Source organism: Gigantopelta aegis, chromosome 15, assembly GCF_016097555.1.
Source record: "Gigantopelta aegis isolate Gae_Host chromosome 15, Gae_host_genome, whole genome shotgun sequence".
NCBI lineage: Eukaryota > Metazoa > Mollusca > Gastropoda > Neomphalida > Peltospiridae > Gigantopelta > Gigantopelta aegis.
This window is the reverse complement of record NC_054713.1, coordinates 24,056,679-24,075,679: the sequence shown is the minus strand read 5'-3', so window position 1 is coordinate 24,075,679 and position 19,001 is coordinate 24,056,679. Positions and strand designations below refer to the sequence as shown.

Genomic DNA, 19,001 nt, shown 5'->3' with positions numbered 1-19,001 from the left:
ACTAACTATAAATTTTACAGAAATCAAACTAAGAAACTCCACGGTTGAGTCTATTTTTGACACTGTAATTATAACAATACACAAGTGTTGATTGATTCTAGCCCGAATAGACATCGTAATAATTTGAGCAATTCCTGCTTAATTAATAAACAGTCATTTGGTATGCTATATTATTATTATTGAGAATTTAAAAAAGATGAGGTTTATACGCACATCGGTTACCATAAAAATTCATAAATAAAGCACACAGTTTTATTAACCACACCTTGCAATTCACAGTAAAAAAGTAGCTGCTTATAGGCCAAAAAATATGGTATATGTAACACTTTAAAAAACAGTACATGACATTACAACCCAAAACAAGCTGACCATAAAAGTGTATGGACATCATATTTTCAACAAATTTACAGAAAAACATGTACAAGTACGTTAGCCGGACAGTTTACAAAGCCCACTTGGATATATAGTATGACGGAATGAACCGAACTTCATTTATGGAACAGAACAAATGGTCTTCTTCTATTTCTGTGATTACGAAATATAAACATAAAACAAAACCTAACCTTAACCTAAAACCAGTATACGGCCATGTTTGTGGAATTTAGATAAAAACAGTGGATGGGTTTTAACACCGGCATGTGGTATACCAAAAATATCAATATAGGTGTCAATACCAAATATCATAATGACATCAAGTAAAACACCCCAAAACTACTGATGCTGAACATGAAATTTCAATGCTGCCCAGCTCTAACCAATATGCACTCTACTTCACATAGTAAAATATATATACAATGTATTTATGTATGCATTTGCATGGAATAATTTTATTAGGTATTGTACTGCAAATAGCTGCACAAATGACAAGAGATCATTAGGCAATTCCAAAACACATAACATGACAAACCCCATTTTTTGTCACCTAAACGTCGTTACTCAAATATGATCAATTTACCCCACGTGTAGACTTTTCCTTCCGATGATATTGCGACACTGTGACAGGACACACAGTTTGACACAACTGTTCGCATCTTGATGTCCTTGGTGGGGCCAATACGATGTGGTGCCCACAGATTCGGTCCACCACGATTTTTCACTACAAAAATAAAATTTTAGCAACATGGTTAATGATTTATAAATCTGAGGCCAAATTTAAAATGTGATTTGACCGACCACAACAAAAGTGAAAATGCAATAACTTCTTCCTTACATTTTCTAACTGCAATACATTTATGATTACAAAATAAAATAAAATATTAACTAAATCCTTCATCCATTTGAGCTTTGTGGACATTCTAGTCCCAGTAGTTTTCTCTCCAACATAATAATATCTTTACTTTTCAGCACACAATAATTAATATGCACCACATTTCAATTCTTGCATCGACTACACAAATGTAAATTGATGCAAAGCACCAATACAGTGAAATTAAAACTGGAAATTAAGACTATGCCCCATTTTTAAAAAAAATTAACATGATCAAACTTAACCTGCAGTACCACATTGTGCTAAAATGATAATAAAGCACATGAACATAAAACAAATATCTTACTTCCTTTTGGAATTGATTTGCGTCCAATAAGATCCCAGTTGGTACCACCACAAATGAGCAGTTCCCCTCCCAGCATAGAACCTTCAAGTAGCTGAAAAGAAAATTGATTAAACAATAAACCACTAAATATTGGTGAACACAAAGTGTTTGAGGCCATTAAAATATAAATAAAATTCAGTTACATTCCTTATGATTTAACATCATCCCATTTGTCCACCATAGCAAAGCGAGTTTGTTAATTTCTCAATGAATATAAAAATAATGTTGGCAGGAAACATCATACCTGAATCATGACATTAATTTATATTGATACTTTGTCTTATTAAGTGTTATTGTTTATAAACCAAAAATATAATTAAAAATGACTGAAATAAGTAGCCCACACAAAAATACAGATTAGTATCCATTGATGCCAACAACTGTTTTTTTCTCTCACAAATTTACTTCAAGATTAACGTGCAAGTGATAAAAGTGTTTAATCTGTGCAACTGTGTCTTGACTACAGTACACTTTCAGATGACCATATGGCATGACCTATATTCACAGCTTGAAACACTTGCTATCGGCCCTAAATGAGCATAATATATGTATTAAAATTAACACACCTATGTGAAAACACTTTTCATTTTCGGCCAGTTTTTATTACTTTGGCCAAACCAAGTTTGAATAACAAGCTTCAGATCTTTGTTTTCATACATGTTGAGCATATGCTGTTAATAACAGTGTTGATTAAAATAACAAGCATCGGATGACATTGGGTTTTTATTATTGGATTATATTATTTTTTTCCCCTTCTCATTAACATTCTGTACCAACTACCATGACAACACTGTATATTGTGGGTAGTTAGACATATATAGTAATTCGGAATCTTTCCTAATGAATACAGACTGAGAAAATGATAAAACATTACAATATGTACTGATAAATGTTCACTTCACCTATTTTAAATCGAACTTCTAGTTTCTCATTCTGAAGTCCGAACCAAACTGTTAACTAAGTAAATTACCCTCCAAACTTATGGTTAGGCTTTCCCCCATTTTGTCAAAACACAAATCAAGAAAGAAAAAAAAACCCTAATAGAATGTTAGTTACATGACTATTTGGAATGTATTTATTTGCAGATTTTGTCAAAAATAATAATTTGGATGTTATTTTCTTTAATCAATTTTAAAAATGAAATAACTGGTAGCCTGCTGTGCACAGCCTCAGCCACAGGATTTGGAAAGATTTCTGCATGTTACCCATCCTCCCCCTCCATTATTATATTAATAAAGACGGAACCTCACCTCAACCCAAAACTAACTAACAATAGGGGGTAACGGTCAGATATTTCACCCAGGATTTATCCAAGCTAATTTATCAGTAGTTGTTAAATGCCGAGACCCTAGTTTCAGCCCATGGAAATGGACACTATGTTTAGTTACTCTACAGACATGTAATGCATCTGGACAAAGTTATAACAAACAGAAGCTAAAATCTGTGATGTTAAAATTGGAAAATACTGTCTAGAAATAACTAGAGCTTGTCTCGATAACCATTATTTCTCAGATGAACGTGCATTTTAAGAATAACGAAAAATGCATTTGGGCATTTCCACGTGACTCGTGTTACATTTTCTTAGTATATTTGGGCATTTCCACGTGACTCGTGTTACATTTTCTTAGTATATTTGGGCATTTCCACGTGACTCGTGTTACATTTTCTTAGTATATTTGCTACAGTTGCAGGGCTTCTAGAAAAAATTTTAATCCAGTAGCCATGGGATCAGTATTAACATGTTTTACTAGCCACTATTAAAAATTTACTAGCCCTACTTTACTTTAAGTTAATACAATTTTACTAAATAATAGTAATAATCAGATATGTCACCTAAAGAAGGAGATAGAGCTTTAAAAAGACTAACATTGGGAGGTCGGGTGGGGGCAGGATATTCATATTTACAAAATAGACTTAACTGCAACATTTGACAATTTAATTTTTCACTAGCCATCGGGTATGGCAACTGTAGTTATTTACTAGCCCAACATTGAATATCACTAGCCACGAGAGTGGGGCTACCATAATCTAGAAACCCTGAGTTGTATATTTTAAGATTCCAACTGTTGTATGCATGAACCTATTTGCATAAGGTATTAAATATTATCAATAAAAACTAACATGATTAAGTAATTAATATTTTAATTACATCTAATTTTCACATGACTCGTTATAAACAAAAATGAAAGTGCCAGAAATGACCATAATATTCTTCAAAATTCTCCTCAACTATAAATGGATTGAATGAATTAATACCTTTAATTCAATAGCAACTAAACAGGCTATTAGATAAGAAAGTGAATATTCCCCCTCCCCCCCCCCCCCCCCCCATACAGACAAGATCTTGCATATAATCACCGTGAGGGGGCGGGATGTAGCCCAGTGGTAAAGCAGGGTTGAAAATTACCAGTCGCGACCTTTATTGCGAAAGGGCGACTAAGAATTTTACAACGGTAGTCCGTTGGGCGACCATCGATTTTAGTGTCTGCAAGTATGGTACTAGTTAAAAACAGAAACACACTGAAACTGAATTGAATGTGACAAAACATGCCGCGTCTATATTGGCGTGAACTATAGATTTGGCAGCAGAAGACCTAGAACATGTTCTATATTTTGACAGCGCCAACATAATGAATAAAGATAAAAATTCATATAAAAACATTAATTTATTAAGTTTTATAAACACATACTGTCTGAAATAACATTTTATTGGGTGTAAAAGTGCAGTGTAAATTTTAAAAAAATTCTTCATAAATGACCATCAAACTGCATAGGTTAACTCGTTTTTGTATGGTACAAGTTTTAAGGCAATTGATGGAACATCCAAGGCAATCTGAATGACACAACCGTAATACATGATCAGGGCCACAAAGTAGAGCGGAATAGGCATTTCGCAAAACAGTGGATGCTTCCATGGATCTCGATCTAGGAGAACAGCCACTCCCGAGGAAATCATTTGCTGGGAATTTCACCCCTCTTGTATCACCACAAAGTTTATTCCATCCATCTTGCATTGCTACAAAGAAGACTGCCACTCCCAAACTAGTTTACTAAAACATGCGCAGTTCTACATTTAGTCTGTTTCTACTGCATTATGTTTTACCCTGTATTAAAAAATTAGTTTTAATATGTATAACTTAATGGTACTTTGTAAAGAAACATGTTTATTTATACTGGATTTCCTTTTCAATTTTGTTTTTTATTCGAGTTGGTATGGGTTTAAAACTTAATAACATGTTTTATATGAATGTTAACTTTATTCGTTATGAAGTTAAATGCCAATGCATCGGTTTTCTTTAACGCAAACGGGCTATATATGGTGAGCACATGGTTATTATTCAACAAAAAACCCACTCTAGTTTTGATTTTGGATGTGTAGTTAAATTCCAGTGTGATAACTGGAGGGCTAGTTGAATTTGAGAAGGGCCAGTAAGATTGTTCTTCAACTAGCCCTGCTGGCGACCATGGTTTTCATGTTAATTTTCAACCCTGTAAAGCGTTCGCTTGATGTGCGGTTGGTCTTTGATTGATCCCCGTCAGTGGGCCCATTGGGACATTTTTTGTTCCAGCCAGTGCACCACGACTGGTATAACAAAGGCCGTGGTATGTACTACCCTGTCTGTGGGATGGTGCATATAAAAGAACCCTTGCTGCTAATCAAAAAGAGTAGCCCATGAAGTGGCGACAGCGGGTTTCCTCTCTGTGTGGTCAATTGGTAGGTTTATTGAGCCGGATAATAGTGGATAAAAAAAGGTAGTTTGTTTTATTTAACAACGCCACTAGAGCACATTGATTTTTTATCTTACAATCGGCTATTGGACGTCAAACATATGGTCATTCTGACATTGTTTTAAAGAGGAAACCCGCTGTCGCTACATAGGCTCTCTTTTATGACAGGCAATAGTAGATCAATGTCTAAGATATCAAGGTAATTCCTCAAGGATGCAAATAAATCATATCTTTGTCTGATGAACATAGGGAAGACATAAAAATAATGAAAATTATCTTCACAGTTATCTCCACATGCACAGCTTGGGTTATCAGAAAGATGGCTTGAAAATAAATGTTAGCTTAGGTTGTCAGCAGTTACAAAGCTAACAATGGATAATGTTACATTTATGATTTCCATAAAGACAGAGAGCAGATAAAGGATTGGGATTTCACTTTTTTTATAAAAGAAATTATAGGTATGCAGACATGGTTCATTTTGAGTTCAAACTGTCAAGATCATTCCATAACTCCAAAGTATTAGGAATAAAGCTGTTTTTATATAAATTAGTATGGCATGTTGGTGGAGTGAATGGACGTTGATTTCTGAGTGTGAAATGATTATTTGGATTAACATATAGTATTTCATCCTGTAGATATTGAGGTGTTTCACCTTTTAGTATTTTATACATTAGAATTAATTTACTATTTTTGAGACGTTTATATAATGGTTCCCAATCAAGTTCATGATATATTTTGTCAGATGTTCCTTTCCCCAAGTCCTGTAACATTTGATAAAAGTTAAATAGTAAACATAAGTCCTTCTCACAGGGATCACCTTTTTTCATACTATAAAATTTAATACAAGTTATTTATTTCTAAACCGACTGTTTTCAAATTGCACGCATTTTTTTTTTTTTTTTTTTTTTGTGCGATTTCCAAAACACTAGTCTTTTAAGTTTTAGTTTTCTTCTTCCGTCAGCATGGGACGGACTATAGATTGTGATTCCTACTAATTTACATCAGATCCATTTATATGTATTAAATTAATCTGCGTGTTAAGCATGTTTATGAATTAGGTTTATGTTTAATCTAAATTTCGATAGACCTATTTCATTTGGCTCACAATGTCAACATCAGACGTTTCATTGTTCTCGTAATCAAACGTCCCTCCATTTCCCTCAGTTTCGATATCAGAGTCATCAGAATCCGCCTCAGCTGCCTTCTTCCTTTTCTTGGATTGTGATTTCGAGTCGCCAGCTCCGTTTTTTCGTTTTGGAGGCATGTTTTATTGTTTTACTTATTCTTATTGAAGATTCACAACAAAACCGCCAAAGTCTCTCGTTTGTCAACCGATTTTCTTAGTGATGCGCTTAAAGATTGTGATCACAAAAGGTCGAATATTAGTGTATTTTGTATTTACGTACACGCTTCCACTCCAGTGTGGTGCAGTTGAATTCATAAGTTTTCTGTTTCCTTATTTAATTTTTAATTTCTGGTTATAAATCATAGTTCGGAACATGCTTTTTATCTAAATAGTTGAATTCTGGTTCCATAGTAAAATACAACCCGATGTGCTAAATTAAAGTTTTCTCGTAACAAAATTTAATTAACTGGAATAAAACCTCAAATTCGGGCAAAAAAGATGAGAGATATATTCGGGGGAAATGAGCTTGACTGAAGCCTTTTCACCATGTATTTCCATGATCATCATTCTATATTAGTTGTAATCCATGTAAAAATGCGTAGTAATTCGTTCCCAACCCTATATGCCTATAGCCATCTGCCGTAATGCTATTAGGAATAATGTTTAAAGCTGCATTATCAAGATGCGGGAATTTTCTTTTTTCAATTCGGGCAAAAAAAAACCCCAAAACCCCAGCTCCCCCATTCTCCCTACAAAAATGGCAGCCTATACGCCTATGGGTTACTAGTCATTTCGTACCAAAGTCATTTCGTACCATCCATATATATATATACTAATGCTACCACGTGTAAACAAAATCACCATGTCGCCATGTATGGGGGGAGCGATATATCGTCAGGGTTATCATCGATATGGGTGGATAACTAACAAAGAAATCAGTTATTGATATTATTAACAGGTTTTTTTTCATATTACAGCATGTAAGCATCATTTTCATTTGCTAAAAATATTTTGGAAGAAATGTTACTCTTTCGCCAAGTTTTATGTCAGTACCGTAACGCGACGTTGACAGAGGCAACATTTTCCTGATTTACATAAGATTATTGTGTAATCATTTGGAAGTTGTCATTACCACTATTTTACGAGCACCGCAGGCAAAATTGCGGAATCATCCCACTATCCCTGATTTCACTAGCCCTGGTACCACTAGCCCTGAAAAATTACCAATTAATGGCTGCCATGGATGTTCCATTTCTTTAGACTACTCCCCTGTAGGCCTACATATAAACTATTAAGAAATAAACATGTCTTGTTTTACTGATTAGGTAGACACAATAGATGAGATACCCTTTTAATGCCTCAATTGAAAACGTGGAGTACTTACTTAATCCTCTTCGTACAATTCCTTTATCTATAAACATGTGTTGTTTTAATATGCTTCAGTGTTGAACAATCAGTTGCTAAATGTGTCAGTGCTATGACGTATGTTGCATTGTTTGTATGGTTTTGAAATGTTATGTTTTAAATGTATTATTAAAGTGCTATTACAGTGCTATTACCATAAAAACTATCGAATAAAACATTTATTTAACTATAATCATTTTTGTAATTACTTATTTGATTTAGTTTGTTTATAATGGGGATGACAACCGGTGGCAGTAACAGCCAATATGACTGACAATCTGGGGCTAGTGGAACCAGGGCTAGTGGAATCAGGGCTAGTGGGGCTAACTAAAAATTGCTTGGGTGATTACAAAGCGTTAACCAATTTGCTACTAAAGGTGGAATGTGTGTGTTTATTCAACGTCAGTACCGTAACACAGAATCACACTGGATTCTGTGAATTTGGCCGTTAAATGTCCTTATAACTATGTAAAACATATTGGCGTGGTGGATATGGCACCATGAAACATTGCATTACAGCTATTAATTTTAAGTAAATAGTGTCATTTCTGTAAAATGTAATCAGTTCAGTAACGTCAGGACCGTAACAGTTTCCCGTTACGGTACTGACATGGTCTTACGGTACTGACACAGTATTACATAATTTTGATGCGGACCTTGTCACAAAGGAGGGTATTGGTAATGGTACCCACCCCCTCCACACACACACCGAACTTCAAAATGGCTCTAAAAGCCAGTGTTTAATGTATAAATATGATGGATGTATTTTGTTATATAGTAGTTAAAAATGTGTGCGTTTTTTATTCTTTTATTATTATTATTATATTATTATTATTATTATTATTATTATTATTATCATATTATATTATATTATATTATATTATTATTATTATTATTATTATTATTATTATTATTATTATTTGTTCATATATATGGACTTTGATGAGTATGTCAATGTTGGTAAAGAGGATATCGGCAGCCATTGTGGACGCCAGCTCGGATTTCCTGATAGCTCAATGGTGGTTGAATTGTTCTCAGTATGTTCCTTGACCCCTAAAACTTGGGTGTAGACACCATAATTATCATTCTAGGGTGAATAGTAAGGGAGTGATAGCTATTTTAGGGTTGCCATCTTGGATTTGACAACTTTCCGTTAGTCTGATTTTGGTCGATTTTTATTATATTTTCCACATCCAATACTATCAAAAACAGTTGAAAAACCTTTTCTAGCAATATTTTTGGGGTAGGGTGGTAATTTTTCATATATTTACCAGACAAAAATGACGGCGTGTTGTAAACGCTACAGAAAAGCGCCACCAGTATGTGGGCGAAACGTCGGCAATGAGTTAAATTTATAAAACGATAAAAATCAACGCCAACCCCCCCTCCCCCCACAAACGTTTACGTAACCATATCTAAATGTGTACTTTTCGTAATGGGGAGGAGAGAGAGAGAGAGAGAGAGAGAGAGAGAGAGAGAGAGAGAGAGAGAGGGAGAGAGAGAGAGAGAGAGAGAGAGAGAGAGAGAGAGAGAGAGAGGGAGGGAGGGAGAGAGAGGGAGGTAAACAAATCGTTCTTTAAATTATTTTTAAAAATTTAATTATTGTAAAAAAAATAGATTTATCTCTGTTATTATTATTATTATTTTAATAAATGTAATAAAAAATAATAAGTTCGGTGTTATTTTTGTTGGATAATAAATGTATTTCATTATATTACGTTTGTTTTGTTTAACGACACCACTAGAACACATTGATTAATTAATCATCAGCTATTGGATGCCAAACATTTGGTAATTCTGACACGTAGTCATCAGAAGAAACTCGCTACATTTCTCCTAATGCAGCTAGGGATCTTTTATATGCACTTTCCCACAGACAGGAACTCACATACAACATCCTTTGACCAGTTGTGGCAAAGAGTAATGTGTGAAAACCATATTTTCACAAATTGCGAAGCAATTCATGAGACTCGAGTTGACATTAAAAATCGTATTCGAAAACCCATCACCATGAAATGGTCTATTTAGTATATACATCTTTCCTAATTTTTGACATTAAAAAAAAATGAATAAAAAAATTATCTTCATTTAATTATTAAATTAATAATTATTTAATAATACTGCAGTTATTAGTATTTTGGTCTGATAACATACAATAACAGTTGGGATATACACCACGATCAAGTCACTTATTCTTTGTATGCAGATAAAACTAAATGATCCACCACCTTTCTCCTTTTAATTTCAACAACCTCATTTTCCTTTTTACATTCCTCCAGTTTCTCCCTTGCAGCTTCCATTTTTATGTTTGCAACATCCAATAGTCCTTGTACAACAGTCATTTCACTCATGTTCTTATTTTTGATGGCATCTTGTAGTCTCTCGATTTGGAAAAGACGTCCTGCTGTGCGTAACTCTTCTTCTTGAGTTGCCTGTTCCTTTGTACTTATGCTGTGCTTTTCTGAAAGTGACCTCTCCCTGTATTCCAGTTCTTTTAAGACATACTGTGTATCTTGATCCTCCTGGCCCCTTTTTTAGCTTTCTGTTCTCTCCTTTTTTTCTTCTTGCATTTTCTTCACCCATACGTTTGTTGTATTTGTAGCAGGTGGGTTTTTTGTTGAATTAACACAAACTGCAGGTTCTGTTTGATACTTGTATTTATTCACAGCGTGAAAAGGAACAAAAACCCTAACATACATAATATAACAATAGTAAATACTATGTTTAACATTTTCAAATTATTCCTAATAATAAAAAATATATATATTATTATTTAAAACTATAAGGTAATTAACGAAGAGTGAATATATTTGCATCACACCAAAATCACATTCATAATAATAATCTAATTATATATTTTTAATATAGCACTTTCAATACATAAATATTAATTTAACCCAAAAACAATATTTTATATAACACATTCACTAATACATAAACCGTACAAGTACCAATTCAATACAAGTATATTTCTTGTATATGGGACAAGGGCCCCAACTTGATATCAGCCCACAATATGGTTTACCATACTTGGGATATATAGAAGTTGAGATTAGTGCCTGTTATTCTTGATACTAATGTGTTGTCACATTTTATGAGTTCCTGTAGAGAAAATATTGATAGCTTAGTAGCTTGGTATAACCAAGTGAACTTCTGTCACAGAGTCTGAAATAAAACTACTAAAATACATACACTAGCATAGGAAGCGGGGGGGGGGGGGGGGGGGGGGGGGGGGGGGGGCAAGGGGTGAATGTGCCCCCACACACTTTTCAGATATTTTGCTTTATATTTGCTTTATAATAGTGTAGAAGTGTGTAAATATAAAAGTGTGCCCCGCCCCCTCCCCCCCCCCACACTTTTTGGCACCTTCACACGCCACTGACATATAATAAATAAATGACATAAACATAATAAAACGATCCTGATACATACGCAGCATAAGCAGATTGTCGTGCTTGCATCAAGGAAGGCGCAATTGGCATCTTGTGTGCATGTCCTGATCCGGTCACTCTGATAGCATATTTTACTAATCTGATCGCATTGATGGAATCATCAATCAGGAGACTTCGCTTACTTGTGAGCACCTTACTGTTCTCAGACAAACTCCTATCACCTTCAGCATTGCCATTGGTAGAATACAATAGCGTGGTGGGCCAGTTGAGATTGTCGTACTGAACCAATAGTGGTCAACTCTTCTGTAGATCGTGTATCTATTCTCTTGGTGCCCACTGATGTACCAGTCCTCTGGAATCTTTTGCCCTTGGTACATCTTCCATTCATCAGTTAGTCAGACACATCATCCTGTCCGATGATCTGTCGTAGTTTCTTTGCAGTTCTGCATATTGCCCAACATGCCTGATCTTCTTGGTGCCTGAGTGGATGGACAGCAGTTAGATCCTGAAGTAGTTAATTGTTGATGGGGAGGTGGCTGGTTAGGTACTTTGTTACAGTGTGATAGAAATTACACATGTCCATTATGGGCCTTTTCTGATGTTCTGGCCTCAGTTTCTTCAAGGCAGTTCACCTCTCTCCATTTGGCGACCATGTTGTCCTTGTTGTCTATATCCACAGACAGCAGATATTTTCCAGTCTTCTCACCAACAGCAGTCTGTTTGAGGAATCTCGTCATTATTGTGCGGACAAGTTCAGACAGCTGGTCATGGAGTATATGTATGAGAGGTTCCTCTCTCTGTAATAGTGTATGGAAGAGAATGAACAGTGGCTCCAAATTTTGAAGAAGGTGTATCTGCACCAGGAGGACTGGGTCCATCAGTTTAGCACAAATCCTCCTGTATCTGTCATTGTTCTGCAGGGTCTCTCTGCCTCCGATTCTCTTGCAATCTTTGGCAGATCCTCTAGAAAGTATTTGTGTACTGCATCCCTCCTAGTAATCATCCAGCCAGTAGCTGAAATGAGGGTGAGCCATCTGATTTGTACGTGTTTGATGAAGGTCTGCTCATCCATCCAGTTGCAGGCCTAGCTGCGTATCAAAATAGTCCACTTGGCGGCCAGGTGATGCCTTCAAGTAGTAGAAGCGATCAAGCACTAATTACTCAGCATCTTGTTCAAACTCACTGATACCTTTGCGAAATGCATTATGGTCTACATGCAAGTCACAGGGAATGAATGGAAGAAGTCCTTGAAAACCCTCATCATTCATGTGTTTATTGGTATGATTCCAAATAGTTTTGTTCACATTGGGACCATCGGATCCGAGGCTGATGAGCTGATTTAGAGGTAGATGGAATGCACCATTTTCCAGTGCATTCAGGATAGCTGCATCAACATCTGCACCCTTTGCATGCCCAAACATCAATGATGTGAAAATATGACACAGGTTTGTCTACTGTCAGCACACCAATATCTGAAAAGTTTTGAACATTCCCTGTTTCATCATTTTGTAATGTGAAAGCACATTTTGTAATAAGGCCCAAGTCCATCTGAGAGTAGATATGATATTTTGGACTTTCCCATTGAAAACTGGCTTGATGTTTCGCAAGGGAACATTCTGAGGAATAAGTCAGGTAATCCCTCACACGATCGATAGCTGAAGTTGCTCTCGTATACTTTTGAGAGCCCATAATATTTCAACAGTGGCAGTTTGTTCTTGTTGAGAAGGTGTCTGTACCACATAAGATCCACACGATTTGGTAACAGTGCTTGTTGAGGGGACTGTGTTGGCCTCAGTAATTGTCACAGCACAAACCGATTCAACAGCACTAGCATGTTCTTTTCAAAGTGTCTCTGTGTGCTTCCGAATCGGGCTTTAATAATAGCAGCATGTTTCAGTCCTTATGAGTGGTTTAAAACTTGACAGAAGCCGGTATTTCTCACTTGGAACGATTTGTTGCACGTAGGCACTATAAATATAATTCTTATTTACCCGACACCATTGTTTAACTAGCTTTCCATTTTTTTCCGTCTTGTTTAACCAGAATTCTTGGAATTTGGTTAAATATTGATTTTTTTCAATGTTCTTCCAATACTAGGATTAGTAGTGTATCAATTTGTAACCAATCTATGAATCCGTCACCAACAGTGCATGAATAATATAGCATTTACCAATATAACTAAAAACCCAAAATAGAAGTCATATTGTTAAATATATCACATAACATCTGGAAGCACTGCAATCTTTGTATCATGGATTTATCCAAGTGGGTTTTACCAGGATCCCATGTCTGATGGGGTTGGGAAAATTAGCACGAGTAAATCATACTTGGGCGATTTTTTCGTGACACTGAATGATGTGGTACACCACTGTTAAAATAATTTAATAGAACAGACATATTAATTAAATATTTTAATTGGGAAGTTTTAGTGCCACTTTTTTTTTGGAGGGGGGGGGGAGGGGCCTATGTTCGGACCTACAGAAAATCTGGATAAATCCCTGTGTATAGCAGTGCTACAAAGACTGTTCACTATAAAGCCTCTCCATTGGTTTAAAATAATGTTGCGAGATCATAATCAATGTTTCAAAGTACCACATTCCGTTTGGGCCTTTTTAATGTAAATAAGTTGGAAAATGATAAATACTGTGAAATTTTACACCAACTGTGATATTGTATGCAAAAATATAGTATGTTCGACCATGTCATCCCGTAGGAATGTGCTGCCCAAATTGAGTTATGGGTGGTTATTGCATCATTTGGACACATTGATTAGAAAAATGAACGGTAAAAAATTTGTGACGACCTTACAGGTATCACGTGACTTCTTTTTTTCTTTTTTTGAAATATTTATTTTCCCCAGTCCATTCTGATCATGTCAAGGTTGGGGAGCCTTGAATTCATGGCCTTACATCAAAGTGATATAATTTATATACAAGTACATATATCTAATTTGTGGTATAATAATGTTATATAGTCATATATAACAATTTGATACATAAATGCATTTGTAATGTTTCTGTATAAATTACAACATTATCATGGTTTCAGTACATGGGCATACATAGGATTTTGAAAAGGGGGGTTCCAAAATAGATTGCAGAGATATTGGGCATATATTTCTATGGTGAGTTTTGAAAAGGAGGGTTCCAAAATAGATTGCAGAGATATTGGGCATATATTTCTATGTTGAGTAAATATAGTAATGTCAGATATCAATGTCAGATATATTAAATTATAAAAAAAAGCGATTTCAGGGTGTGTGTTCGGTCGAACGCATCGAACCCCCCCCCCCCCCCCCCCCCCCCCCCCCCCCCCCCCCCCCCCCCCCCCCCCCCCCCCATGCAGTATAGAATAGTACACAGATTCTTAACTACTAAAAGTACTAATCAAAATTATACCCAGGTGATTTTCCAGTCTTATATATTAGTTATGGAATTCCCTGGAATAAAAACCATAAAAATGTGTGAGTATTATCATGACCTGTTATGGTATTCAAAGAACCGGTACAAAAAATGACAATAAATGACCTGTTATAGATAGAAATATGAGGTATTTACAAGTTTACTGCAAAACATATGTAATTTGAAACAGACTCCAGGTCTTTTTCGTTTCGCACTAGTATAAATTTACCCCCCCCCCCCCCGCCAATGTATTTATTTATTTATTTTATTTGTTTATTTATTTGTTTTGTTTGTTTGTTTGTTTGTTTATTTATTTATTTATTTATTTATTTATTTATCAATTTATTATTATGTGTTTTGACCATTATATCTTCTTTCTTCTTCTCCTATATTTCCCAGTCCTTTCCATTCTATGCGTCATAGCAATTTGTTTAGTTTTTTGGCAATCTTTAATTTATACAGTCACGTGACCTCTTAATTGTCTTGACCTTTATAAGACTATAATGACACATTACCGACTGGAACTGACCATGGCATCTATATTTTACGGGCTCCAGGACTGCCTTGGGTGTTGGGTTTCGCAGATTTCCCTCATACGGGCTTCCTTCTCATCTATTCTGTTCAATTGGTGACAGTTTTGGTATCGCAAAAATGTAGGACTTGCTTCTCATTGATATAGAGTTAGCTCAGTCAATGTGTGGTTGTAGTGTTCTGCTGAGTTTTTCTAGCATAATAACTCCCATTGATATAGAGTTAGCTCAATCAATGTGTGGTTGTAGCGTTCTACTAGATGGAGGGTTCTTCTTATCGAATGACCATGACTGCCAGTACCCAACTTCAGATTGTCCAAGGCCAGTACTATCGATGCAATATTAATAGATGTACCCTTCACGTGTATCGCTGGCCGAAATTTTAATTATCAAGATGACAACGCCCATGCTCATCGTAGTAGACTAGCGACGGCAAAATATCATCACATACCCGTGGCCAGCTCAGAGTCTCGACCTTTCACCCATCGAACACGTCTGGAAGATCATGGGGTGACAGCGGACACAACTTGAACGTCAGCCGACCGATTTGACCGAGATGTGTTCAGTATCCCCCAAAATCAGATTGGACGCATGATAAAAAGCATGCGTCGCAGGATCCGTGCATGCTTGGCGAATTGTGGAGGTTTCACCCTTTACCCTGAAGCCAAAAACGTTATATTCATCCTCTCTACTATTGGCATCAATTTGTGTTTCATCTGGCCATGTCAAACTACATGAACATTTCACACCTATTTACTGTCTAATAACCTCTTGTGTAATTTTTCAGTAATTCCTATTAAAATATATAATGAATATTCTCCATTATTTAATGTTATATTTGAATGTCCCTACTTATATTTTGCCAACATCAATGTGCTCTACTGGTGTCGTTAAACAAAACAAACTTTATAGTTTACCAGAGCATGCAGAGCAGCCATACATACATGTAATTCATCAGCGCAAAACAACTATTAGTATTGCCCATCGACTTTTATATCTTAAGGGCACGTAACTAAAGAGTAACTAAAATGGCTCGACTCATTGGACATCCTGAAAACAATCAATTCACAAACTTAATCATTCTCAATCACAATCTGCATCGTTGACACATGACGAAACTGAAATATTCAAATATGTTTTAATTATCTGGCATATCATACTCAGATTATTTTCATTTGGAGCAGCCATTGCCGACATATGCCACTATAACTCTAAAATGGTCTCGGTCAAATAAGGGTCACTTGATCCCCTTAAATAGGTCAGAAATTTTTCATAATCCTGATGTCCAAATGGTGCGATATCTACACCTAACTCAATTTGGGCATTAAAATCCTACGGGACCCTAAATTGCGACATTTCAGCCATATTAATACACAAATTTCTGTAATGTGAGACAAAAGCAACAATTTCAAAACCCATGTACAGGCTCAGTGTAGTGGTGCTACAACTCCAGACAACTCGGCAGACAGTTAAAAAAGTTTGTTTTGTTGACACCTCTACAGCACCATAATTAATTAATCATCAACTATTGAATGTCAAACATTTTGTCGTTTTCACTCATTATCTTCAGAGGAAACCTGCTACATTTTTCCATCAGCAAAGAACACTGTGCACGCACTTTCCCATAAACAGGACAGCACATAATACAGCCTTTGATATACTCATCATGGGGATGAAAAAAGACCTAATCACAGAATGGAGATTCGACCTCTGTGACCAAAGCAACTCAGGCAAGTTCTCTATCAATTGAGCTAGATTCTGCCCCTCACAAGACAGCTTCGTCCGAGTATTGAAGGAGCACAATAAAAAGACGTGGAAAAAGTAACATTTCAGTGTAAAAAATTCAGACAAATAAAATTATAGAAGTTGCTGCCAACCCAAATCAAAGTGACTGGATATAGAAGAGATGATAAATGTTACAAGTATCGACAGACATGCTGTACGTTTTGCTCGTAAAAAGACATATTTTGTTATGCCTGTGAAACCTTCCCTCAGTTTACTTCATTGGGAACAGCCTATATGGTATAGAATACATGTTGCATTTAAATGTTTCATAATTGTTGTCTTTTAAAATAACACAAGCAATATGCAAACCTTTACAGTAATTCACGGCATTTTGAAGTTGTGGACGTCAAAGCAAAACAAAATATTAGGAAAAACTAGGTATTTTGAATAAAAAGTAGGGAAAATAGGACCGAGATCAAAAAGTAGGAAAACGTAGGAAAAGAAGGATGACTAGACAGCCTGCTAGAGGTAATACATTCTTAAATTCTGTCCTGCTCAAAGAAGAACATCTAGTTTTCAATTCTTCCGGGGGATCGTGCCCCCGAACCTCTGTATAAAATCGCAATAAGTCAGCCCCCTCCCCAGCTACTCTCGATTCACTAATATCAAAATCTATGTTAGCTCCGAAACTTTCTCTTTCGACCAACCGTTCAAAATTGCGCCCAAATCTCCTCAATCAAAATTGCGCACCATTTTCTCTTTGGCATTTAACTGCTCCATCAAAATTCCATAGCACCATTACCCCCCCCCCCCCCCCCCCCTGTTACCGACCACGGTCGGGCTGTTGGTGCTCCTTTGCACCTGCCAGTGCAGGCGGTCCTTCCTCCTACCCACCCCCACCTTTCCTGTCCTGGACAGAGAAGCCGGCCGACGCCGGCTCTTGTGCCCAGGACAGGTGTGCTCTACAACCGCTTGTTCTGAACGTGCACGCAAAGCCCTATGACCTGACCTGACCTGAACTGCCCCCTCCCCAAATGTTCACTTACTTTCGCCATGCCTGCATATCTCTGACCATGCCTGTGCTTTAATATTAAAAACCTACATGTTTGTCCTGAAAATATTCTCTCCGAGGATCATGGGGGGGGGGGGGGGGGGAGGGGACAAACAAAATAGAGGCCTATGGGCTCCAAATACTGAAATACGTGTCTGCTGATAACCACAAACTGACGCATGGGGCAAATTAGTAAAACCGCTAAATTGTGGCAAAAATCCGCTCCCCCATCCCTTCGACACAGCACACATACACAAACACACACACACACACACACACACACATACACCACACACGGGAGCCCATACACCTATTATATGTGTCCTATCTATTCCGCAGCCTATGGACATTAATTTTTATATAACACAAAAGAAAAAAAGTCAAAACTTGTAGTTTTAAAATGACTAATTATGTTACTAGGGTGACAGGAAATCGCAATTCAGATCTACATTTGAAAATTGCCCGGGATAGTATACCCCAGGAAACCTCTAAATTGCTCGGGGGCTTCGTGCACTCGGACAACGCACTTCATGCCTTGAAAGTTGTACCTATATGCGCTTTCCAGACGATTCGTCTACTGGACAATTCGTCCACTCACCTCGGACAATTCGTCCACTCGATGACTGCATTTTTTTCAAACATATTAATAGTTATTTCTTTGATATTGTAATCGTTTCTTAACATTATTTTGTGGTATACTATAACCAAAAAAGTAAAATAGCGTTAGAATTCAACATTAATATCCAGTTTTTATTAACTGTTTGTATTCATTATCATGCGGACGATTCGTCCACGGACGATTCGTCCACTCGCTCGTACATTATCTCACATGCCACGATGTGGTAAATAGGTAATGCAAGACTCCGCGTCGGAATCGGGTAACTGAGACCGTAGGCGCATAGCTTTACAGTAGGCCTATTATTTATTAATCAAATGCTGGTAACTCAGTCATTAATACATTTGTCCTAGCCCCCCCCCCCCCCAAAAAAAAAAGAGATAAAAAAAAGAAGAGGAACAGTTCCTGTTTATTTGTTACGCAGAGAAGAAGGAA

General features: G+C 36.5%; 1 protein-coding gene across 2 annotated transcripts in view; it reads right to left on the bottom strand.

Annotated features, from left to right (window-relative positions):
* LOC121390661 (protein RCC2-like) overlaps nt 1–6,652 on the bottom strand; it is a 45,811-nt gene extending 39,159 nt beyond the window's left edge. For both annotated transcript variants that reach the window (XR_005960241.1, XM_041522526.1), the window contains exons 1-3: nt 6,427–6,652; nt 1,554–1,644; nt 956–1,096 (exon numbers count right to left, since the gene is read on the bottom strand). Coding sequence is in view for 1 of the 2 variants with exons in the window: in XM_041522526.1 (XP_041378460.1) it covers nt 956–1,096; nt 1,554–1,644; nt 6,427–6,585 (391 nt within the window). In the remaining variant the exon portion in view is untranslated. The remainder of the gene's footprint in view (nt 1–955; nt 1,097–1,553; nt 1,645–6,426) is intronic.
* Between the last annotated feature and the right edge of the window lie 12,349 nt (nt 6,653–19,001).